Source organism: Quercus robur, chromosome 8, assembly GCF_932294415.1.
Source record: "Quercus robur chromosome 8, dhQueRobu3.1, whole genome shotgun sequence".
NCBI classification, from domain to species: Eukaryota; Viridiplantae; Streptophyta; class Magnoliopsida; order Fagales; family Fagaceae; genus Quercus; species Quercus robur.
In genome coordinates, this window is record NC_065541.1 from 43,006,686 (window position 1) to 43,032,084 (window position 25,399).

At 36.1% G+C, this 25,399-nt stretch overlaps 2 protein-coding genes across 2 annotated transcripts; both read left to right on the top strand.

Annotated features, from left to right (window-relative positions):
- Window positions 1-7,259: 7,259 nt before the first annotated feature.
- Window positions 7,260-8,174, top strand: LOC126696317 (uncharacterized). Its single transcript, XM_050393078.1, has one exon. The coding sequence runs from the start codon at window positions 7,260-7,262 to the stop codon at window positions 8,172-8,174; it is 915 nt and encodes a 304-aa protein (XP_050249035.1).
- A 6,171-nt stretch (window positions 8,175-14,345) lies between these two features.
- Window positions 14,346-24,651, top strand: LOC126695594 (26S proteasome non-ATPase regulatory subunit 2 homolog A-like). Its single transcript, XM_050392413.1, has 25 exons — window positions 14,346-14,551; window positions 14,670-14,770; window positions 14,999-15,119; window positions 15,201-15,260; window positions 15,399-15,466; window positions 15,657-15,699; window positions 16,132-16,197; window positions 16,313-16,351; window positions 16,470-16,552; window positions 17,367-17,478; window positions 17,718-17,792; window positions 18,376-18,534; window positions 19,726-19,833; window positions 19,913-20,017; window positions 20,102-20,242; window positions 20,324-20,428; window positions 20,669-20,890; window positions 21,994-22,107; window positions 22,335-22,550; window positions 23,262-23,321; window positions 23,413-23,526; window positions 23,625-23,710; window positions 23,876-23,984; window positions 24,091-24,269; window positions 24,371-24,651. The coding sequence occupies exons 1-25, from the start codon at window positions 14,489-14,491 to the stop codon at window positions 24,447-24,449; spliced, it is 2,628 nt and encodes an 875-aa protein (XP_050248370.1). The 5' UTR covers window positions 14,346-14,488; the 3' UTR covers window positions 24,450-24,651.
- Window positions 24,652-25,399: the final 748 nt, after the last annotated feature.

A 25,399-nucleotide genomic window follows, 5' to 3' on the forward strand; every position in this document is an offset into this window, starting at 1 on the left:
GGAAAGAGAGAAATAGCATCCTATGGGCAGTGTATGGGGTAGAAAAGCGAGAAAAGGCCGTCGCAGGCCCAAAGTAATGCAAACTAAGAAAGTAAGGAGTTTATGGCAGGCCCATACACCCCAAGGATGAGAATAAGGTTATTGGACCGGGGAAACCCAATGAAGTTAGTAAAAGCCTATGGGAATGCAGAATTAGCAAAAGGGCTGAGGAAGCCCAAAGAAAGCAAACGGGCCAAGGATGCCCAAGGGAAAGACAAAAGGGACATAGGAGCCCATAAATAAAAGCAAACCAGTGGCCATGCCAAGCCACTGGGAGAAGGAATAAATGGCTGGCCTAAAAGAGGCACAGCAGGATTAAATCATTACAGTAGGAATAACATAACGATATTGCAAGAAATGAGGGAAACCAAGGAGTGGGCCAAAGAAATGTAAGGCACATCATCAAATAAAGCCCAATTCCTGAAGGGAGCGAGAAAAAAAAAAAAAAGCAGCCCACATAAAAGGTCAAAAAACACGGACGGCGAGCCTCCAGACCACAGCAGACGAATGGGCAGCAGGCAGGTTTTGGATACATATGGAATGAAGATACGAGCAAGGCCCAGGCACCACCAGCCTGTACCCAGCCAATACAGAGCATGGTGAGGTCGGGGGGCAAAGATTCAGAGGGCATGGTTTGGTGGTGGGGAGAGGGGAAAAATCTATTTTAAAGGTTCCGACTTAGGCTCTTTCGGGGAGATGTCCTGCTGGGATGGCTTATTACCCAAAAGAGGCAAGCTGAGTTGGAACCATTAGGTGCATGCCATGAGGGATAGGGAGAGAGAAATAACTCAGACCATAGCAGGAAAGGGTGCCACGGCAGACTAGCAAACAAAATACTCTTCCTTGTCTGGTGATGGGAGGGTGATACACAGACGGAACAGTGATGGTCGGCCAGTACACCCAGACTAGACAAAGGGAGTTAAGGGCTAAAACAGTAAAATCTGGTCATGGCAGGCACTACAAAAGGAGGGTCTTGTCATGAACAGAGCAGAAGAGGAACAAGAGAACTTTGACTAAGAGATAGAAAACTTAAAAGAAATAGCAAAGAAAACGAGTGGGAAAAGAAAGAAAGAAAACCACAAGAAAGAAAGAAATAGTGAGAATTAAAACGGTGGGCATGCACCGGTAGATTGGTCCCTTCTCTCCCTCATAAAATTCGGCCCTTTGTGAAAACCTCGAGAGTATCTGCGCAGAAAAACCACTCAGGCTCGTTTCCCTCAGGGCGGTTAATCTTCACGGTAGGACTCTTTCCTAAGAGATTGACTGTGTTGAGAAGGAACGTTCTTCCCTTTGTGGCTCTACTCCTGCGGATTGGATTTTGGTTGATTTCCCCAATATTCTGACTAACCCATGCGTATTAATATTTGATATCCTCTGTTATGCTTTTTCTCTTCCACAAAGAAAACAATTAGTATTGCTGTTGTAATTGATTTTAAGGGTTGTTTGGTCAATTCCCCCATTAAGTGGCTAGATATTTTCTGTTTATTTTATTATTATGTCAGTCTGCCACGATTTGTTTGAAATAGTTTCGCCTATCGTGAACACGTCCCTGGCAGACCTGGCTTTGTTTGCGCACAAGCCATACCAACTTAAGCTGAAGCTGGGCCGGTCTCAACTCTCTTATCCAGAAAACTTGGGCTTAGTGCAGTAGGAGGCAGCCCAACACCACTAGCACAGCCCACCCCCTTACAAAAAGACTACTGTTTTCATATACTTAAACTTACCTTTTTCTTTTAAGGTAGTAACTAATAGATCTACTGAATTTGTAATGATTGTATCATTATTATTATTATAGTTTATCACTTCATCAGACGCTGATATGCTTTTCCTTTTTTGGCTAGAACAATAGAAATTCATCTTAATTGAGGTATTATCGAAATCTTCACTCTCCATGTAATTTTAGGCTACTATGTTTTGATAAAAAAAAAAAAAAAAAACATGGGAATTAAGAGGGCAATTAACAATAACAAAGTTGAGAACAAACAAGAAAAACGAAATCAATGAGAAAGATAAAACAAATATCCAATATGCGGAAAAAATAACATATAATAGTAAACGAAAACAATAGAATCATTATATATTCCAAAGAGAAAGTTCACAAATTGAGAACGATTTCATGTAATTTGAAGCCTTAATTGTACTTACTTGTTGCTTTGGAGATCAAACACTATCGCAATGTCGAGAGCAAAGTATCAGATGAACTGCAACACAAGAGGCAACGCTTATGAAGATAACATCATGGATCAAAAACAATTTCATGTAATTTGAAGCCTTAATTGTACTTACTTGTTGCTTTAGAGATTATGCACTATCACAATCTAGAGAGCAAAGTATCAGATGAATTGCAACACAAGAAGCAACATTTATGAAGATAACACCATGAACTTACAAATAAAAAATAAAATAAAATAAAAAGAACACACACACACACATAAACAAAGGATAGACAAAACATAATAACCAAAAAAGTGCATCATCTAAAAATTGATTACATTCTACCATTTACAAACTAAAACAATGAAACCTCTAAAATTAGCCAAACAAAGCGCAAATGAAAATGAGTTCTTTTCTAATTTATGCTCAAATGTTTCTATTGTGTCATAGGTTGTTTTCCTGATATATTAAATCACCATTCTCCATATACACTGTCTATTTCACAAAGAATGCTACTGGTTTGGCATTAAAAAAAAAAATAAAAAATTATGAATCAGAATACTTGCATTTAATACAAACCAAGAAATACACATACAGCCAAAGTTTGGCCAAATCAAGATCATAATAAGGACTAATCCCACACACTATACAAATAACACCAACAATACAATAATAGTTCTAGAAAGCTAATTATAGAACTTACACACAACAGAAAACTATCTTACACAAATCACATGTATAGACAATTTTCATAGACTTAAACAATGGAATTTGTATGGACTACTCATTAACAACTGTCAAAAAGCAATAATATCTAAGAACTATTTAACAAAATAATAACATGACGAGGTTAAATGATTTCTATAATTGAGTAAAACATGCATATTTCTCTTACGTTTTTCACAAATGAGCAAAATTTCCTAATTCAGTAGGCTGAACTCCAATTAGATCCTTTAGCAAGCTGTCATATCAAATAAAAAAAAAAATACATACATATATATATATATATATATATATATGAAACGATAATACAATATATTTGTTATTTGTTTTAAAAAATCATTGGATTGAAAGCAATTAAACCGAAGAAAAATATAGAGAGATATAGAGCACCAAAGGTCATTAATTTTTTTAATATTGTTAAAAAAATGAATTAATATGTTGTAGGCTTCAGATTAATAGAAGAAGGGGAATACAAAGTATGATGAATATATACCATTGGTTATACTCATCCCAATCCGATTGCTCTGCATTCTAGGTTTATATCCCAAATTCCAAAGCAAATACTATCAGAAGACAAAGCTAACTTTAATAACATGCATGTATAAAAATAAAAATTCAACAACCACTCCATATTTCTTCATTAAATATTTAATCAAAATTGAAGCAATAGAACTAAAAAAGAATGATAAATCAGTCTTTGAAAAAATCAATCAACCCATAGAGAAGAGAACGGAACGAAACTAAAAAAGAATGATAAATTAGTCTTAAAAAAATCAATCAATCTATAGAGAAGAGAACTTTAGAGAGAGATACATGTATTTTGATGAGTTGAGATGCCAAACAACAAACCAACAAAAAGTTTTATCTGGCCATCTACTTCTCTCTCTCAACTTCCAAGAAACCTACACCCACCCACAATCTCTGCCAAACTCTCTTCCCATCCTTTAAACCACACAATCCTCTCCCCTTATAAACCTACAACCTTCTGTCTCTGAGCCTTATCTCACCAAATATGTACAGATTGCATCGGCACCACACACGTACTCAACTCAAGCTTATCTCTCTGTCGGAGTCTGTTAGAAGAAGAAGATATTTCTTCCACTTTTGCCTGCTGGACTTGCTTTTCTTTCCCATGCAAAAACGTTTGGTGAACCATAGGAAAAGAGATGTAGCTGTGTGGGTTATGTTTTTTCTTTTAAGCCCAAATAAAACAAGTATCATGAGATAAAACAGTGAGTTTTTGGGTAAAGATTGACTCAACCAAAAATCATTGTAGATCTCTTTTTATATAGTTAGTAGAAACTATATAACAATAAATGATGAAAATAAGAAAGCTTAAAATAATAACAATAGGTATTTTAATAAGATTTTAATGATAGATTTAAACACTTATAAGAGATAATAATAGATACAAAGCTTTGAACTGGAATGGAAAAAGGTTACAAGCTTAGGAAGCAGTCTAGAAACTATATGAAATTTAAAACTAGGAAAATTAAGTAATGCCTTCATCTAAAAGGGACATCCCCCCTTTATAGGCAAAATAAAACACTATTTAAACAGTGAATAGTGAACGGTAAAATTGATTTGTTTTACTATTCATAGCAGGTTAACAAATTTGTCGACATGTGTTGTTTGGAGGGAATCATCCCCTGTGGGAAACAGCTAGAGCAAGAGCCATACTTCTATCAGGGAATCAAAGCAGCTTTAATAACTTTAGCAAGGAATCAATGCAGATCAATAGCTTTAACATGAGATTCTTTGTTTGTGGACTTGGCAATTTTGGCCATTATGTCCACAGAGTTAATCTTCACCTAAGTTTGGTGTGGAAGCTTCATCATGACCAAATAATTCATGATTATAAGGGTAATAAGGATCGTCATTAGCAAAAGAGGCTTCTAAGGATGCCTTGGATTCTTGGTCATCTTCTTCTTCTTCTTCTTCATCCTTTCATTTTTGTTTTAATAGTGCAATTATATTAGATCTGCTGAGACCATCAAAAGCATAGTTTTTTATTTTGGTCTTTGCAGAAGACTTAGCAGGTTTAGTAGCAGATGGGGTAGCAAGTGCAGTGGGTTGAGGCATGGCCGCCTGCCTAAGGAGGTAAGCTAGAGCTTAAGCTTTAACACAAGTAATAGTGTTAACAGTGCTTTGAGTAGCAGTAGGGAACTCCCTGGTAAAATTATCAATAACATCTTGGGTGTGGAAAAACTTGTCCCACCATTTAACAAACCATTGCTGAGTAGAGTTAAAGAGGTTTAAAGTTTGTGCTGTGTATCCAAGAGTTAGACCCTTTTGGATATACACACTGTCAGTTTCTTTAAGACCTTGTTCTCTCTCCCAGTGTGTGTGTTTGTTAAAAATACTTAGTATTCTAAAAAAAAAAAAGTCACGTTTATTGTTTTAAGTCATGATATTCAATCACTTGGCAGAAAGGATAAAAAAAAATTGTGAAACTACATCATTAGTTTTAATTCCTAAAGTTTACTTACTGAGTGCTATTGCTATATGGAAAGCTAAAATCATATAAGTTATTTTCATTTAAATTATGGTAGACATTTTAACTCAGTCAAGCACTTTCCACATCTATATATACAACAATAGATTAATGCATTAAATACCTACTATTTCATTTTTGGTCTATAGAAAGACTACTACAAGACTTTCTGCCTTTGAACCCTTGTTTGGTCACACTTAAAAAAGATTCTTCTATAATTACATTGAAGAAAAAAAATGAAAACAATCAAAAGTTTCTCTCACAATGAGAAACTTATATAGTTTACGTTTTTTTTTTTAATAAATGAAATAAAATAAAAAAGAAAAAGAAAAAGAAAAACTAATGCTTCTCTGTTTTTGGGTTCTTGTTGTTTTTTATTTTATTTTATTTGTTTGTGTGTAACCTTTTGCTTTAACAATTTTTTTGCCCTTGTTTTAGAATTAGAGAGTTTGATGTTGGAGATTTTGAATTGTAAAGGTATCTATCTTTATCTTTCTTTGACTTTTATGATCCGTTTGAATTGAAGGGGAGGAATGGGGAGTAGAGTAGAGTTGGCTTAAAATTAGCCTATTTTCATTTAATTTTATTCTACTCCCTTCCACTCCCCTCCCTCCGCCCTTAGTCGAAACATGCCCTTAGTGTTTCTTGTACTCAGGTCAAATAGTATTTTCTTTATTGTTTAGGGTTTTGGGATTATGTACTTTTTTTTTTTTATATTAAGCACGCATGAAAATTTTCAAGTTTGTAGATGATTCTTGTGATAAATAATGCAAAATGCTGTTTGATAAAGATTATTAATGAGGAATTTGAATTTCTATGCTACATTTTTTCTCATCTACCAATGGTGGCCAAGATGTTGTACTAGTCTAATTTGAGTAACATCTGGTTATATTGTCAAGTTTGTGGGTTGGATGCATACCCCAAAAATTAGTCAAACTCACTTTTTTTCACGTTACCAAAATAAATTTTATCAAACTTACATTATACTTAATTATTAAACTTGTTCCATACATTTATTTATGATTTCAATAAAAATATATTTAGCGTACAAGGTCTAGTTTAAATAAAAGTATTTAATCATAAAAATCTCATTTCACATATGAAGCATGTTAAACACACCATAAAATTATATTATTTTCACTAGTTCAATATTAAAAAATATGCATAAAGACTCCTATAAATCTAAGATACACAAATATGGACATAGATAATATTATGAGTACAGTATGGCAATACAAACAATTTTTGAAAAATTATAACATGATATAGTTGATAGGACACTATCACGACACGGGTATGACACAAACGAGTACGACACTCAAATGAAGTGTCCGTGCATCCTAGCTATAAACTTGGGTAAAAAAAGAGAGACAACGGTGTGTTTTTAAGGTGAAATTATAAAACATTATATTAGGAAAATGGATAGATTAATTATACCAATCTATGATTAATAAATAGCGGGGTAAAAAAGGTAGGATTTGAACCATAAACATAGGCTTCACTACCAAATACCTTGAAAGCTAATAAGTTATTATTATTATTTTGGAAAATGTTAACCAATGCCCTTAGAATATTAGTTTAGGAGTTATTGGCGATCTAAGCCAAGGATCGATAGCGGTGAAGCTTCAACCAGAGACTAGAAATCTCATTAGGGCTAAATGGGCCCATGCCCTAATAGTAACGATTTATGGGAGAACAGTGGGCTTCCATTTCTTACAATCCAGGGTAATGAGCATGTGGAAACCGATGGGCACTTTTTTCTGATAAGGTTTGGACTTGTTGAGGATTATGATAAGGTTCTCTGGGGGGGGGGGGGGGGGCATGGTTTGTAGAGGGTCACTACCTAACCATGAGAATGTGGGAACCAAACTTTAAACCGTCCTCGGCCGTGTGTAGTTTGGTTACAGTATGGGTTTGGCTCCCAAAACTCCCTTTTGAGTATTATGAGCTTGCTATCCTGAAAGAGATTGGTAATGCTATCAGCCCAATTCTTAGGATTGACGCCAATACGGCCTCGGAGACGAAGGGTAGATATGCTAGGATTTGCATCCAAGTAGACATCAACATGCCTATGGTAAGAAGAATCCTATTGGAAGGGGTGATTCAAGAAGTCCAGTATGAGGGGATTTACTCTCTTTGTTTTTCATGTGGCCGTGTTGGACATCGGCAAGAAACCTACTTGTACATGGTCCAAGTAAGCAGCCCCAAGCAGAGACAAGAGGAGGAAGGCGTGCAGAACAAAGGGGAAGGAAGTGGGACCAGTAGGCCCGCATCCCAAATAGAGGCAAATTCAGATGGAGGAGTGAATAAGGAGTATAGGCCATGGATGTTAGTAAGAAGAAAAAAGGTAGGGCCCAAAGTAGGAAAACCATGTGCTTCTGTACCCTTTGCAAATCATGGGTCTGACTTAAGCACAAAGGTAAGCAGAGAAGCCCACATGCCTCGAGCCAATCACCACTCTCCTAGAAGTGACTTCAAGTCCCATTGCAGGCCTGTTGACAGCAAAAGGAAAAAGGTTAGAAGAGATCTCACAGATGTTGCTTTGGAAAATGGTGGGAATTCCTCACAAGGCACAGCATCTGGAGCCATTGGTTCTCCTCAGGATACCCCCTTGAATCACTCTTCGGATCACTCTCCCTCCTTTACTGCAGGGAGTGGGTTCCTCCCCAGTACCTCTGGCCTCAAGATTAGTAAGAATAATTCATCTGAAGGTGAAAAGTTGCCCGGTTCTTCTTCTGTGCGTAAATCCAGTGGGAAGGGGTAGTGTTCGGGTAGCCCTCATGGAAGCAAGAAGCAAGCACCAATGGGCAATATTCCGCCAAGGGAAAGTTTGGGCCTTATCAGAAGAGATGATGACTCAAATAAAAGCAAGTCTAACAATGATTTAGGGTTGGTTTGATTAGGCCAAGATGGTAGCATGGAGCCATATTTTTCATTTAACGCCGGTAAGCCAAAAGTCAGGGACGCTCCCCCTAAGCGATTCTGCATGGATGGAATGGACAAATCCTTGGTTGGTCTTCCCCTCGAACAGGACAATGGTAGCAGAAGCCAAGATTTTCAAGTGGAAAGCACTATCGCCTTTCTCTCTGGAGCGAAACTTGAAAGAATTAAACAGTCTGGAAGAAGTCATGAAAAGGAGAACGTTGAACTCCTGGAAGTTGTTGTGGGGTGTAAGGGGAATATGAGGAATAAGATGTTGCTGCAAGTGTCTGCCCCACTCCCACCACTTAACCTGTTGATAAGCTCAAGAGAATACCCATTAGGGATACTGGAGCATGCAATAATCATGGGGAAAGGGAAGGTATTCCTTAGGAAAATCCTGAGGGAGATGGGATGGAAGGCGTTGAGCAAGATGGGAGCCCAAAGTCCCAATGAGATTGGCCCCCCTACTCAATCCTATCCAATGAATGTCCTTTTGTGGAACTGTCGAGGGGTTTTAAACCTTTGTTTCCAGTGTGTTCTTACTAATTTGGTTAATGCTCAGTCTCTAACACTGGTGATTGTTACGGAGACTCAAGTAGGTGGGGATAGGGCAAAGCAAATTACTAATAGATTCCCTTTTGATGGGGCTATCTAGCTTTTGTGGAACTCTAACATTGTGGAGGTCACTTAACTAGTAAAGACGGAATAGGAAATTCATGTTGTGGTTAAGGTACGTTCCTTAAACCTTTCCTAATTTCTTTCTTCAATTTATGCTAGCCTTCGGTTTGAGGAAAGAAAGCTGCTTTAGGAAAACTTAGCTAATGTTGCATCGCTTCACCAATTACCCTGGCTCATGTTAGGGGACTACAACGAGTTATTATCTAGTCACGATAAACTAACCCCTTTAACCCTAGACGTGTACAATTGTTCAAAGAGTGTTTGGATGTGTGTGGTATGGTTGATTTGGGGTTTCATGGTTTGAGATACACCTGGGTAAATAAACGTGATGTTGGGCAATTCATACAAGAGAGATTGGATAGGGGTTTTGCAAACACTACCTAGAGTGTTTTATACCCTAAGGCAGCAATCCACCATTTGGCCCGCACTTACTTTAATCACTACCTTGTTTTGTTGAAGTGTGATAACTCTCCTATGATTCGGCTAACCAAGCCATTTAGGTTCCAACCTATGTGGATGTCCTACCCTATTTTCTCTAAAGTGGTGAGTGGTGCTTGGGAAGATGATATGGTTCATAAAACCAATATAGAGAAATTCACAGAAGAAGCAAGAATCTGGAATAAGGATGTTTTTGGTAATCTTTTCCATTGGAAGAACAGGATGGAAGCTAGGCTGAGGAGCATTCAGACTAGCATTGCAAATGGACCAAGTGAGTACCTCTTGGAGGTTGAGAATCGGCTAAGGGTGGAGTATTTTGATATATTACAACAAGAGGAAGAATTCTAGTCCATCTAATCTAGGTATAACTGGCTTATATAAGGAGATAGAAATACAAAGTTTTTCCACATCTTGACTTTGATCAGGAGGAAGAGGAATAGAATTGTGAGCCTAAAAGATAGTCATGATGTCTGGTTTCACAATAAGGATGAGGTTACGACTCTCATCAGAACCGGTTTTTAGGAGCTTTTTAAATTCGGTGCTGTCAGTGCTCCAAGGTGTACCTGGGATATGTTACTAGAGGAGAGGGATCAGGTGTTAAGGGAGATTTCTATTCAAGAAGTTAAGGATGGTCTTTGGAGTTTGAAGCCTTTTAGAGCTCCTGGACCTGACAGGTTGCACGTTGGTTTCTTCTAAGTTTATAAGAATATTGTGGGGAGTTCTATCTTTGAAGAGGTAAAGGAGATCTTCAGAAGTGGTACCACGCTAGACCACTTGAATGAAACCCTTATCACTCCCATCCTAAAATGTCCTAAGGTTGATAATTTACGTTCCTTCCGTCCCATCAGCCTGTGCAACACTATTTATAAGGTTGTCACAAAAATGATAGTTAAGAGATTAAGGCCTTATCTCCCTAACCTCATATCCCCTCTCCAAACCGCCTTTGTTCCGGGAAGAATGGGGTTTGATAATATGATCATAGCCTAGGAACTCATTCACACCATGAGTTTGAAGAAAGGGCAGGCAAGGCACATGGCAATAAAAATAGACTTGGAGAAACCTATGACAGGTTGGAATAGCATTTTATACGAGATATAGAATTCCTTCATACCTCATCAAGCTCATTATGAGCTGTGTTTCAACTTCATCTATTTCAATGCTATTCAACGGGGGGAAACTTGAGTCTTTTCTGCCTTCTAGAGGAATCAGACAAGGGGACCCACTGTCCTTCTATCTATTTATTATGTGCATGGAGCTGCTGGGGTGTCTTATTTTGGAGAAGTGTAGTGCTAAGCTTTGGGACCCCATGAAAGCTTCGAGGAATGGTCCCAAGTTGTCTTATCTCTTCTTCGCTGATGATTTGCTTCTATTTGCCAAAGTTGACATGAATAATTACTGCAATGTAAGGGAAGCCTTGGACACTTTCTGTGAGCTATTAGGGTAGAAGGTCAGCCTCTTAAAATGCAAGGTATTTTTCTCTTCGAATATCAGTTTAGAGCATTGTAGTGAGATGTGTGAGGTGCTTGATATAAGGTCCACCCCCAATCTTGGCAAGTACCTCGGCTTCCTTCTTAAGCACCAGGGTGCATCTTCTCAAGACTTTAATTTTGTCATTGAGAGAGTCCAAGTAAAGCTGCAGGGATGGAAGGCGAATATGTTATCTATGGCAAGTAGAGTTGTTTTGTTATAGGCGGTCATCTCGACCATCCTTTCCTACGTAATGCAAGGTTGCATGCTTCCTTATAGAGTTCTTAACGGCTTGGACAAAATCAATAGGAACTTTCTTTAGGGTTCCACTGGTTCGGCCAAGAAAATGCATATGGTTAATTGGAAAAAAGTTACAAAACCTAGGGCAAAAGGTGGACTTCGCCTTCAGGAGGCCAAAGGAAGAAATCTGACGCTAGTTGCTAAGTTCTGTTGGAGAATGCATAATTGTAGAGATGCTGGCTGGGCTGAAGTTTTGCGTAAGAAATATCAAACTCGGTGAGCAAGTAGGAAAGGGGCTCACTTTTGGGTTTGGGTTGCTATTAAGAAGGGTAAGGCAATTTGTGAGTTGAGCTCTAAGTGGATTATAAGGAGTAATAGCAATTTGAGCTTTTGGCATAATAAATGGCTTAATGTAGGATGTTTGAGATCCCTGATAGAAGGCCCCCTAGCTAGAGGGGAGGAGAATCTTTTGGTTAGAGATACAGTATTGGATGGAGGCTGGGACTTAAGTTGCCTGTCTTTCGATTTGCCTCTAGATATCAAGAATGCAATTTTATCCACCCCCCTTTGTAGATTCTCAGACAAAGAAGACCAGCGGAGTTGGACTTCAAATCTTAATGGCAATTTCGACCTAAAAAATGCCTATTGTTGGCTGTAGGCGAAGAGGGTACCCTTGACTTCAAGGGGAAATGGATATGGAAGTTGATAACTCTTCCAAAAATTCAAATGTTTCTATGGAAGTGTCTCCACGAAAGCCTCCCCATTAAAAGCATTCTTAGTGATAGAGGCATTAATGGGCTAGGAGGATGCGATTCATGCCCTAATGACAGAGAAAGCATTTTGCATGTGCTTAGGGAGTGCCCCATAGCTCAAAGCTTCTCGGGATTGGCGGGCTGCCCCCCTGAACTCCGGCCTTCTTTTTCCTTGGATCTTGATCGCTAGTTGCTGTTAAATGCCAAAAGTTCTAGCCCAACAGTTGACAAAGACTATGACTGGAACCAATTCTTTCTCCCTGGAATATGGAACCTTTGGATCCAAAAAAATCACAAAGCTTTCAAAAATTGTGCTTGCAACCCAGATCTGGTAAAGAATGTTGAAATGTAGGTGCGAGAGTTCATATATTGTGTTGCCAATTAGTCCGAGAATAAAGATTTTGGTTTAAAGGAAGTGAAATGGACCAAACCAGCTACTGGGTGGTATAAGCTGAACACTAATGGTTCAGTTAATAGTGCTAGTGGAATTGCTAGATGTGGAGGGCTTATTAGGGATAATAATGGCCAGTGGGTTGCAGGTTTTGCAAAAGAGATTGCTGCAAATTCAAGCCTTGTAGCAGAACTATGGGGTCTGAGAAAAGATCTGGTTTTGTGTGTTGATACCCAAGCCCAGGCAGTAGAAGTAAAGCTTGATGTAACATCAGCAATTTCCCTAATTTTTAGTAATAGCAGGTCTAACAAGGACTTTTCTGGACTTGTTGACGATTGCAGGGATCTCTAGTTAAAGCTATCTCAGGTTAAGGTGTCTCACTGCTTCAGAGAGGCAAACTTCTGCGGTGATGCTTTAGCGAAACTGGGAGCCTCTTTCTCTGATGGTGGATCGCGTTTTGCTGTTCCCCCAACTGTTGTTAACCCTCTTTTGTTTTTGATTTCCTGGGTTTGTATCATAATAGGCTGTGTCCTAATTTTTGTGAAATTGTTCCTGGTTGATCTTTAATAAAATTCCCTTGTTTACCAACAAAAAAGAAAAGAGTTTAGGAGTTATTTTTAGAAATATCTTATTGGGAGAATAATAAAACAATAAATGTTATTGACAGTTTTTTATATTTTTCATGAAAGTGGTGTTAAGACTTATAAAAGCATCCATAGCAGCTCTCTCAAATGTGCCAAATGCCAAATATTTGGCACATTTGGCACACCAAACATAAAAAAACGGAGCTTTATCAGATGTTCCAAATCTCAAAAATTATGCCACATTGCTACAGTACCGTCTTAAGTATGAGACGGTACGAACAACAATGGCAAAATGGGATATTATTATTTTATTGCTTTTTCTCTCTCCTCTTCCACATATATCTCTCTCTCCGTCGACTCTATCTCATCTCTTCTCTCTCTGTCACTCTCTATCTCTTCCCTCTCCTTCCTGCTCAAGAAAGTTGCTCAAGATCACTCTCAAGAAAGTTGCCACCGATCTTGTCGCCTCACTTTCCAGTCCTCGTCGCCGATCTCACCAGTCCTCACCTCTGATCTCGCCGCCTCATTCTCCACAACTCGCCGCCTCATGCTCCAGTTGGTTGATTTGGTGGGTTTTGGGTTTGTAATTGGGTTTTGATTTGGGTTGAGGTTGTGGGTGGTGAGTCAGGTGGCTTCGATGGGTTGATTTAGGTGATTTAGGTTGAGGTTGTGGGTTGCGGTCGGATCATGGATTGCGTTTAAGATTGGGTTTTGATTTGGATTAAGGTTCTGGGTTGAGTTTCGATGGCTTGATTTTGGTGAGAGATGAGTCACGGTGACTGTGCTGTGTTTGTGGTTGTGGTTAAGAGGTGGAAGAGGAAGGTTGGTGGTGGTTGAATTATGGGGTTTTTTTTTTTTTTTTTTTTTTTTTTTTTTTTTTTGCTGTGGTTGGTGGTTGAGAAGTGGTGGAAGAAGAAGGTTGTTGGGGCCTGGATTGTGTTTTTTTTTTCTTCTTCCTGCTGTCGTAGTTTGTGGTTGTGGATGGTGGGGCAACGGTGGAAGTGGCTGTTACTGCTGTGTTGTGATGGTTTTTTTTTTTTTTCCTCTTTTGTTGAGGTTTTTGGATTTGGAATTTGTTGGTGTTGTTGATCGGCGTTGATGTTATTGCTGTTGTTGATGATAATAGGAAGGATATAATATATTATTTTAATGTGTAATAAATATTATTTTAATGTATAGAATTGAATGATAAAACATCTGATAAATGAGATGTTGTAAAATAATGTGGTAAAATAATAAAGTAAGCTTTTGGTCTATTAAAATGATATTTTTTATACCAATTTTGCTGCTAAGGCATCAAATAATTTTTGAAATAAGATTGTTTCCACGAAAAAGAAGAATAAATAAATAGTAAAAAATTGAGGCCCGTTTATTTTTAAAAAAAGGGGCTTGGGTTTGAAAGTTATATTCAGAACTGGGCTCGGCCTTAAAGAGGTTTCCTAACGAACAAGTTGTCTTGTCTGATTCTTAGAAAGAAAAAGGAAAAAAAAAAAGAAAAAAAAAGGTTGTCTTGTTCTTCTTCCTCTCTGCAACAAGGTTTTAACATCGGCATTATTTGACCACTGAGTTTTGCCTGGGTTTCATTCAGTTGTAATCAAAACTAACAATGGCAAAGGATTCAAATGATACTAAGAAGAATAAGAGGGACGAGAAGAGAGACGAAGATCTGGTGGGTTTCAGTTAAAAACATAGTTGATGTCGTTGTTGAAGTAGTAGCTATTGATTTTTCTTTTTTTCTTGTTGGGTCATTCGCATAACAAATTTTTGTGTTGTGTATTGTGTTTCAGTCTGAAGAGGATCTTGCTCTGAAGCAACAATTGGAGCTGTATGTGGAGAGAGTTCAGGATGCTGACCCCAACTTACAGAAGGTTGCGCTTGAGAGCATGAGGTAATAGTATTTAATATTTGCTTTCACTTAATATAATTCTGATCTTAATGTTATGGTTTAATGTTTGGGACTTTGTTAGCATTTTTGGGTATAAGTTATAATTCATCAATTTGGTTCCTTGATTGATAAAAACATTTCTGGGGTTTTAGATTAACTTTGAAAACATTAGCTCCTTGTATAGAATGGAAACATATGTCATAATAGCATGTAAAATTTTGATAATTGTAGGCAGGAAATCCGAACCTCTACGAGCTCCATGACTTCGGTCCCAAAGCCATTGAAATTTCTGCGTCCACACTATGGAACATTAAAGGCATTTTATGAAACCATGGGGAACTCGGAATTGAAGGTATAATTTTGTTTGCTTGGGCATTGTTTATTATAGAAGTAGCATTCTGGCTTATCTAATTAACTTTCTTTGTCAATGCAGAAGTACCTCGCTGATATACTATCCGTTCTGGCTCTCACCATGTCTGCTGAGGGAGAAAGGGTACGACTGAAGTTTAGTGTATTATTTTTGCTGATTTGTTTAGTTGATTCTCTTTACAATTGCTAAAGTAAATTCGTTTTATGTTATTTGGGACTAACATATATTTCATTGCTTTTCTATTGCTGAAAATTCTTTTAGGAGAGCTTAAAATATAGATTGGAGGGTTCAGGAGGTGATATTGGCTCATGGGGCCATGAATATGTGAGGTGAGTGTCATCTGATTAAAATACATTGTGGTCTCTATTGGGTTTTTAGGTGGTGGTATGTAGTTTGATCTGGTCAAATCAAATTTCATTGTATGGTTTTTAGGTTATGGTAGTGTTTGAAGTTCAATCCATATAAATGAATATTAACCCCACTCACTATTGATTATTATTATTTTTTATGTGTAATCAGGAACTTAGCTGGAGAAATTTCACAGGAATATGCTAAGCGACAGGTTAGAAATCAATGCTCTATTAGTTTTCTTTATGAAGAAAAAAGCTTGTTATGGGTACTAGGACCATTCTATAAATCTTAATTTTAGAAACCAGTAAAAAACAACTTTTTATTCATATGCATTTACAGCTCAAAAAATTTAAAATTTGGTTCCATATGCATCTTGATAAACAGATTAAAGTGCTTTAAACTTTATACTATTATGTATTATGATATCCTTGCTTCCCTGAATTTGAAAATATGTATTATGCGGTATGGTATTGGAGTAGTATTACATCTTAATAATGTTCATTGCTCTGTGAATAGAGTGGTGCATTCTCTTTCGATAGAGGATTTTCTCTAGAATTTTATCTTCTTTGGCCTTCAATACTTTATTGTTAAGAACTCGTTCTTAATTTTAATATATTTAATTTCTTTGAATTTACCACAACAGAGCGAAGAAGTTCCAATCAAGGATCTTATGGAGCTTGTTCAACAAATAGTTGCTTTTCACATGAAGGTATGATTCAGTAACATGTTACAGTATGACGACTATAGGTGACATTTGAAAGGATTTTTTTATTTTATTTTTAGTTTTTAGTTTTTTGTTCTAATCATTGTGAATTGCAATGCAGCACAATGCCGAGCCTGAAGCTGTTGATCTTCTAATGGAGGTATTGAGCAGTATTTCTCTTTTGATCTGATTTGTTTATTGTGCTTTCCTGCCCTCCATTTTTTTCTCCTCTTGGTGTTTGGCCAATAATGAGATGTGTGTAATCTGACTAATGCTAGGTTGAAGACCTTGATCTTTTAATAGAGCATGTCGACAGCACGAATTTCCGAAGGACATGTCTCTATCTGACTAGTTCGGCTAGGTAAGTGGGATTATACCATAAATTTGTGGAGATTTTTATCCAATGGATTAATCATTTTACTTGTCACAAAAAAAAAAAAAAAGATTAATCATTTAAGACTATAGAAGCCTGAATTAAAAAAACAGGATAGGAATTAAAAGTTACATTTCTCCAGCTAGCATGGGATTTTTATAGGGGGTAGGGGTTCGTGGTTAGACCAATTTGGTGCATGTGTTACTTATTGTTATGTTATTTATTTGTTTTTTTTTTAATTTTTTGTTTATTTTATTTTATTTTATTTTTAAGTATGTTTAATTTTGAGTTCTGTTTTGGTCATTTATTGCTCTTTTTCTGGTCAAGTCACATGAAAGTTTATTTATTTCTTAAAATAAAAAGATATCTACATTTGGGCTAAAAAATTAAATCCCTTGAGAATACTATGTAACTACGTAAAAGATTGACATCTGACATGAGCTTGCTCTTGTTCAAGGACTTGGAACACTATACTTTATAATAATTGGAACACTTTTGCTGCTTCTTAAGGGTTGAGATGAACGGGTTATTATTTACTAAAGAACATTGCAACATAAATTTTCTGCCTTATATGAAATGCTATACCAATATGTTCAGTAAATGACAACCTTTTGCCTTAGGGTTCTTATTTCTAAAGAGTATTGCAACTTGCAACATTAGTTTTTTGTCATGCATGAAATGCTGCACCAAAACTAAGTTTATAATTGCTCAGTAAACTACAGTCTTTTGACTCGGGTTGTTTATTTCACCTCTCTTTCTCTCTCCTCCCCTTGATGACATTTCACATTGCAACGTAATGCAGATACCTCCCTGGACCTGATGACATGTTGGTTCTGGATACAGCCTACATGATTTATTTAAAATTTGAGGAGTATCCAAATGCACTTCAGATTGCCCTATTTCTGGATAACATGGTTTGTACTTTAAGAAAAATACTTTTTATAACTCATCCTTCCCTTACTATTCAATTGTGCATTGTGTTTACCTGTATTTGGTGAAGAGCTGCAGGGGGAATTATATTTCTTCATTGATTGAAGAATTTCACAGCTACACATTACTAGAAAATCTTATTAAATACTTGATAAAATTTATGATGCAATCCTTAAAATGTTATTTTGGTTTGGTCCTCATAGTCCAAAGTATTTGTTGGCAGTATGTGAAGCAAGTTTTTACTTCCTGTAATGATCAGCTGAGAAAGAAGCAATTCTGTTACATCCTTGCTCGCCATGTAAGTCTTGAATTCTACATACTTTTGATTTCCTTTGAGTTTATATTGTTGACTAACTTGTTCATTTGGATGAATTTTAGAGAGTGGGTTTGATTTTGTATTCTTTATGAATTGAACTATTTGGCATGATCCTGCACTGTTGCTAGGATTATATAGGAATTTCCTCTTTTTGTATTTAAAGTCAATCATGTCCATATTGTTGGGTTATAGTATCTGTTTAATGTAGTTACTCTGTCCTGGTCATTGTTGCTGGGTATTATTATAGGATGATGAAATAGTCATGACTGTTGTCCTTCGTCAGCTTATTTCTTTTATTTTATTTTTTAGGGATGGATTGTAGAGTTTGATAATTTCTTGTACTTTGTTGCTATTTTTTGACATGGGAAGGGTAACTTATGATAGATGATTAACAGAGAGGGTGCAAGTGGTAAGAAACTTGTGGGTGAGGCTTGGAATTGGATGTGAGGGAGTTGCTGTTGTCATTTTGTTTGAAAGGCATCAATTTAACCATTCTTATGTATGGATTTTTGTTATTGGTACTTTGTTTGCTAACTGATATTTGGTTGTTTGTTTTTCCATTCAGGGTATTACATTTGAGCTAGATGAAGAGATGGCTGCAAATGATGATGACCGAGAAGCATTACAGGACATAATAAACAACACCAAGCTAAGTGAAGGATATCTAACACTCGCTCGTGATATTGAGGTTATGGAGCCCAAATCTCCTGAAGATATTTACAAGGTTTGAGCTTTTGATCTGTATAATTCATAATGCTAGATAGATTTGACTCTCAATGACCATAGAGTTTTTAATTTGGTTTTCTAAAGATTTAAGAATTGGTTGTTTTACTTATCAAAAAAAGTAAAAAAGAGTTGTTTGTTTTATGTATTTTAGAGGTACCTGCCTTTCGTTGTTTATTATTACATTTTTTCATGGAGGAATTTCATCTAGTGATATCATGAAGTTTCACTCCTCATATATGATTCCTCTTTTTTGTTTTTGGTTCTTAGTCTATACTTTTGCCAAAATGTTCTCATCACTTGTTTCTTCTTCTTCTCTCTCTTCTTTTCTTCTTTTCTTCTTTTTTCTTTTTTCTTTTTTCTTTGTTCTTTTTTCTTTTTTCCCCTTTTTTTTAAAAATAAGTAGGAAAAGATTGCTGAAATTTTTTTCTTGGGTTCCTCTTGAGTTGTGCTATTGTCCTAAGTCTTCCCATATATGATAATAGAAGTTCAATATACTGTTGTTTTATTTTTATTGGTTAGTCACACTACCACAGTTGGTTTTTAACCCATAATTTTATCCTTCCACCCTATTCTTATGGGGAGAGGAAGTGGCATTTGAGCTGAGTTTTATTGACTAAAGGTAGCTAGTTCAAATAAAGAACTTCTATATTGTGATGGTTGATAATAATTTATGGGCCTTAATTTTTAAGACATTTAAAAGTATTGCTCTTCTATCTTGAATATTTGATTTGATTTCTAAGACATTTAAAGGTATTGCTCTTATTTCTTTGTTTGGAGACCTTGATGAAAAGCAATGTCATTAAGTAGTTCTACTATGCATATAGTGATTTATTTCTTCGAATTACGATGCTTCCAATTTTTTATGGAGTAGTCTAGGAATACTTTGCTGCCAATATATTGATGTCATGCTAGTCTCTTTGTTCCTTCCTTTTTATCACTTATATACTTTTTTTCTTCAATAAAATCATTACTTACATGTGTGTGTGTGTTTTATGCAACGTGCTGGTAGCCTATCTGACTAGCTAGGTAAAAATCATAATCATTGAATTGTTTGGTCAACAATGTTTGTGATTTTATAACTTAAAGTTTTTATCCTAAGTGCATTAATTACCAGAAATGGAGATAATAAAAAAAGGAAAGTAGAATTTGTGTCATATTGACTAATTTGCTTTCTCTTGCGTTTTTATAGGCACACTTGCTTGATGGCCGGGCTAGTGCTGGTGCAACTGTTGATTCGGCTAGACAAAACCTTGCTGCCACCTTTGTTAATGCTTTTGTAAATGCTGGCTTTGGTCAGGTAATGTGGTTTTTTATTTGCGTGAATGATATCATACAGGTGTGAGTTCTCTTGATTTTGAGTCTTATTTTTGCTGCAGGATAAGTTAATGACAGTCCCATCTGACAATTCAAGTTCTGGTTCTTCTGCTAACTGGCTTTTCAAAAATAAAGAACACGGGAAGACTAGTGCCGCAGCAAGTCTTGTATGCATCCCTATATTGCATGGTTTATCTATTTTTATATATTCATCCTCTATGCCAAATTCTAATTGCCTTCTATCCTAACAGGGTATGATATTTCTGTGGGATGTTGACTCTGGACTTGCCCAAATGGACAAATACTTCCACGCTAGTGACAGCCATGTCAATGCTGGTGCATTATTAGGAGTTGGGATCGTAAATTGTGGTATCAAGAATGATTGTGATCCAGTGAGTTTAATCAACTATTTTTCTTTGCACTGAAGATTGTATGACCTGAATTGCATCTTAGTCTTACTCTTTTTTTCTCAGGCACTGGCACTTCTAGGAGAGTATATAGATAAAGAAGACCCATTCATTCGGATAGGGGCAATAATGGGCCTTGGGATTGCATATGCTGGTGCTCAGAATGAGCAGGTGAAGTATCTTTTTTCTTTATGTTGATGAATGTTTTGTGACGTCATTCTTTATCCTTTATGCAAGGAATAACATGTCTGCATGTATTTACTGATCCCATGCAGTGATGCTTTGTTTCACTAATGGTTACTGAGATTGATATAAAAGTACTTTACTTGGTTGAAAAAGTCTTTAAATTGTAAAGATTTGGGCTTGTAATGTCTTTTCATATGAAAGCTAACTCTTAACTCTTTTTGTCAGTTACGGAGTAAATTGGCTCCCATTCTCAATGATACTAAAGCTCCTCTTGACGTGATTGCTTTCACAGCAATCTCATTGGGTTTAATATACGTGGGTTCTTGCAATGAAGAGGTTGCTCAGGCAATTATATTTGCATTGATGGACCGAAGTGAGTCAGAGTTGACGGAGCCCCTAACTCGTCTTTTACCTCTTGGGCTTGGTCTTCTATACCTCGGGAAGCAGGTACCCTCTACTACTTTCCTTCTTACTTTTGTTCTGGTTGATTTGAGAACATGGATTTTTTTCGTTCCATTATGTAAATTTCTTTAGGCATTATTTGGGAGTGTTCATATTAAAGGAATGGAATGGAATGACTAAATTATAAAGGAGTTGAAATGAGCGAAACAAATGGAGTGGGTAAAAAGAATGGCAAGGAACGGAATGAAATTAAATGAAATGGAACTAAACTATCTTGTTTGAATTAAAAAAAGAAAAAGAAATGGAAAGGAATGTTGATAAATACCTTTATAATAACATTACATTTATTCCCCTCATTTTAGAAAAATGTAAGAAATGGTCATTTGTTATAACATTATTATTTTCATATATTTATTAGTATCAATAATAATAATTATTACTAGAAATGGAAAAAGATTATCTGCAAACCGGATTAGAAGAAAATTCCTTAAACCCACTATGTGGCAATTGATAAACCATCGTCATGTACTTTTTAGTCAATGCCTTTTTTAATGATTGTTGTGACTTAAAAAAAAAACATTTGGATAATGTTATGAGTTGCCACGTAATGGGTTAAATGAGATTCTTTCAAATTGGTTGGGAGAAAACTGTCCTTTAAAAGGGATAAAAAAAAAAAAAAAAAGAAGCAAGAAGATAATAGTGCTAAAAACAAACTGATTCTGATGATAGCTTAGAGCTTATTTTATGAATGGGGGGATCAAAATTATATTTCATTTAGTGTAAGACAACAAGATTCAATTACAAAAATTTAGGAGTATAAAAAATAATGAGGTATTATTGGGTAAGGTGAGGCAAATAAAAAAAAGGGTATTTTCTTTTTTGGTTCAATGAAGCATTATTACTTATCAAAAAAAAAAAACAAACTGGATGTTCCTTAGCCATCATTTTCTCCTACTTAAACTTCTAAAGATGGGAATGATCATTCCATTCCTTTCCAACTGTTTCCCTCCTCCCAAGTGAGCTGTTAATGTTAATTTTTATTTCTTGGTTTACCATCAATGTGGCCAAAGATGCCATACAACGTGACTACTGAAGGTTATGACTCTAACCCTTTGGTTATCTTTCAATTTGTCTCTGGTGTTTGACAGGAAAGTGTGGAGGCAACGGCTGAAGTTTCTAAGACCTTTAATGAAAAAATCAGAAAATACTGTGATATGACATTACTTTCCTGTGCATATGCTGGAACAGGGAATGTTCTTAAGGTATTCTTTTAAAGGCAATTTTATCATACCATTTGTAAATTTTTATAGTCCTTTGCAATGAGCTTTGGCTCAAATGGCTTCTCCTCAAAATGGGTGGAGCTTCAGGTTGTGGGTTCACAATAATTGGGCATGTGTAAATTACGAATATTTATTTTTTTGGCAGTAAATTATATAATTTACTAATTTCTTTTACTTGTCCATAGTAGCTGATACTTTTCTCTGTGTAGGTTCAAAATCTTCTGGGTCATTGTTCACAACATCTAGACAAAGGTGAAACTCACCAGGGTCCTGCTGTGCTTGGAATTGCTATGGTTGCTATGGCTGAAGAATTGGGGCTTGAGATGGCAATTCGTTCATTAGAGCATCTTTTGCAGTATGGAGAGCAGAATATTCGCCGTGCTGTTCCTTTGGCTCTTGGTCTCCTCTGCATATCAAACCCTAAGGTATTTATCTTTCTAGCCCTTGCTGATTACTCTTTGGTTGGGACAATTTGGCCCTTATATAAATCTTATGGCTTGTTTGGATAGAGGGGGGAGGGAGGGGGAGTAGAGTAGATTTGGCTAAAAACTAAGTTAATTTCCAGCCAACTCTACTCTTCTGCCCTCTACTCCCTCTCCCTCCCCTTCAAACCAAACGGACCATTAGGTTGTACCTTTTCTTTGAGTGATATAGCCACAGATGGTGGGGTTAGAAATGCTTGCTCATGCCAAGTGCCTTGTAGCTCAACTGGCACATTTTGGTGTTTCCAATGGAGACGTTTTTGGTTCAAATCCCCCATCCTCCAACAATCAAAGTATAAAAAATAAAAAATTAAAAGGAAAGAAAAAGAAGAAATTCCTGCTCATCAGTCTCAGCTGGATTGACTTTAAATGGCTTTTGAAATGCTTCCTAAGTATTGGAGAAGCAAATTAACAAAACTCATCTATACAAAATTGAATTCACTTGACACCCAAATTCAAGGAAAACCTGTATTGGAAGTCTACTTTCTGCATTTTGCTTGTAATCTGAGTATTCATTGCCTTGTAATTTAAGGAAATTATATAACGATGATGTGTGCAGATAAGCTGTTTGAATCTCTTTTAAGCTGAGGACAAACAGTATTTCTCCGTGATTTTGCTTTCCTTATCAATTTGTTGATTGCTTGTTCTGGTCAGGTCAATGTTATGGACACATTAAGCAGACTTAGCCATGACACAGATTCAGAAGTAGCAATGGTAATATGATATTAGAACTTTTATATCTATTTGTATTGTTATTTCTTCAGTTACCGTTTTAAGGTTAAAAGTATGTATTTGGATGCTACAGGCTGCAGTAATGTCGTTAGGTTTGATTGGTGCGGGTACCAACAATGCTCGAATAGCTGGCATGCTTCGTAATCTTTCAAGTTATTACTATAAAGATGCCAGCCTTCTTTTCTGTGTAATGCTTCTATTGAATTCCTTATTCTTTTCTATACAGTATTTCATGGAGTTTTTTTTTAAAATAAAAATGATGGAGTTCCTTTGCCTTTTTTACAGGTGCGAATTGCTCAAGGTCTTGTACATATGGGGAAAGGCTTATTAACTCTTAATCCATTTCATTCTGAACGGTTCTTGCTTTCCCCGTAAGTAATTGTTTTTCATAGAAACCTTTGCAACCCCACTTCACTTTTTAAAATGTATATTATCTTTACCACCCTAACCTAAGTCATTGAGGATTCCCCTCCATTATTTTCTCTTGCCTTTTGTTCCATTGTATATTGTGTAAACAAATTCTTTTTATCTATCAGGACTGCACTTGCTGGAATAACTATCATGCTACATGCATGCCTTGATATGAAAGCAGTTGTATTGGGAAAATATCATTACATGCTCTACTTCCTCGTTTTGGCCATGCAGGTTTGGGTTCTCCCTTTCTCTTGTTCTTCTTCAATTTGGTGGTCAATTTTTAATTTAATTTAATTTATTAGCCTCTGATGGTCAATCCTTTTTGTTGCTGTGACAGCCAAGAATGTTGATGACTGTTGATGAGAATAACAAACCTCTTTCCGTACCTGTTCGAGTGGGTCAAGCTGTTGATGTTGTTGGTCAGGCAGGTCGTCCCAAGACCATCACTGGTTTTCAGACACACACAACACCGGTTCTTTTGGCTGCTGGTGATAGAGCAGAATTGGCCACTGAGAAGTAAGCATTCCCTTCAGCGTCTTTGCAATTTTCACAAATAAAAAGTCACTCTATAGCCTTTATGTGCTATTAAATTGCTCACATCACTTTTTTTGTTGTAGATATATTCCACTATCCCCAATATTAGAAGGGTTTGTAATCTTGAAGGAGAATCCAGACTATAGAGAAGAAGATCATTAGGCTGGGTTCCAGAAAAATATGACCAGCTAAATGGACCATTCTATTTTTTTTTTCCCTTTATTGTAGTTTAAATTTATCTCTCTTATGTTGTTATTTATTATCAATGTAATCATTCCATTTAATTCCATTAACATTGTTTTTCTGGCATTTTAGTGATAGCCTGGTGATAATGTTATCTTTTGTGAGGTGCCGTGTTTGTAAATTGAACCTCATCTCTCCCTCCCCTTTTTATTATTTATGTGCAGAAATGCTCCTGCTGTGCATAATGTTTATCAACTGTATCAATGTTTCTGAGTCAAGCTAATGCTCTGTTGGTGTTGGCTCTAATCTTAGATCAGGGTCTTGTTCTAAAGTGAATCTATCCCCTATTTTAGCCGGGTTAAAGTGGGTCAGCATGCTACACACAGTGAATTTGGCGAAACAATTTTTTATAGGGTTCTAGACTTTTTGTGATATAAAACAATTTTATTAATCATAATCACAAGTAAAAGATCTAAAATTGATATGGTTTTATTGATTTCAAACAATAATTTTGATAAACTTGAGATTTAAGAGAAAAGCGTAAGAAAAAGAAAGAAAAAACTTATTATATAGAAATAATCAAATAACTCTCTAAGAATAAATAAAGAAAAATAAATTAATGTAAAAGTTGTGAAACATTATTACATGAAATTATATATATATATAAAATAACACCAAAAACAAACAATATTTTTGTTGAATTATTTGATTTCGTGTTGAAGGAACAATAGTTTCAACACTACTTAATATCTTTTTCATTGTAAGATAAGTTTAAGTTACACATCATAACTATTGAATTACATTTTTTTTAATGAAAAAAAAAGATGTTATTAATGTCACATCAAAATAACATTAACATGACTATTCTATGCATTTATATATTTTTTCTTTAAATTGAACAATTTGAACGTTGATCATGTAAATTACAA

Excerpts from the sequence above, each read along its gene's own strand:
- LOC126695594 (XM_050392413.1), top strand. The coding sequence starts at position 14,489 with ATGGCAAAGGATTCAAATGATACTAAGAAGAATAAGAGGGACGAGAAG. Across the intron at positions 17,793-18,375 it reads GTTACATCCTTGCTCGCCAT|GGTATTACATTTGAGCTAGA; the intron begins GTAAGTCTTGAA and ends TTTTCCATTCAG. Across the intron at positions 20,243-20,323 it reads TCAAGAATGATTGTGATCCA|GCACTGGCACTTCTAGGAGA; the intron begins GTGAGTTTAATC and ends TTTTTTTCTCAG.
- LOC126696317 (XM_050393078.1), top strand. The coding sequence starts at position 7,260 with ATGAGAATGTGGGAACCAAACTTTAAACCGTCCTCGGCCGTGTGTAGT.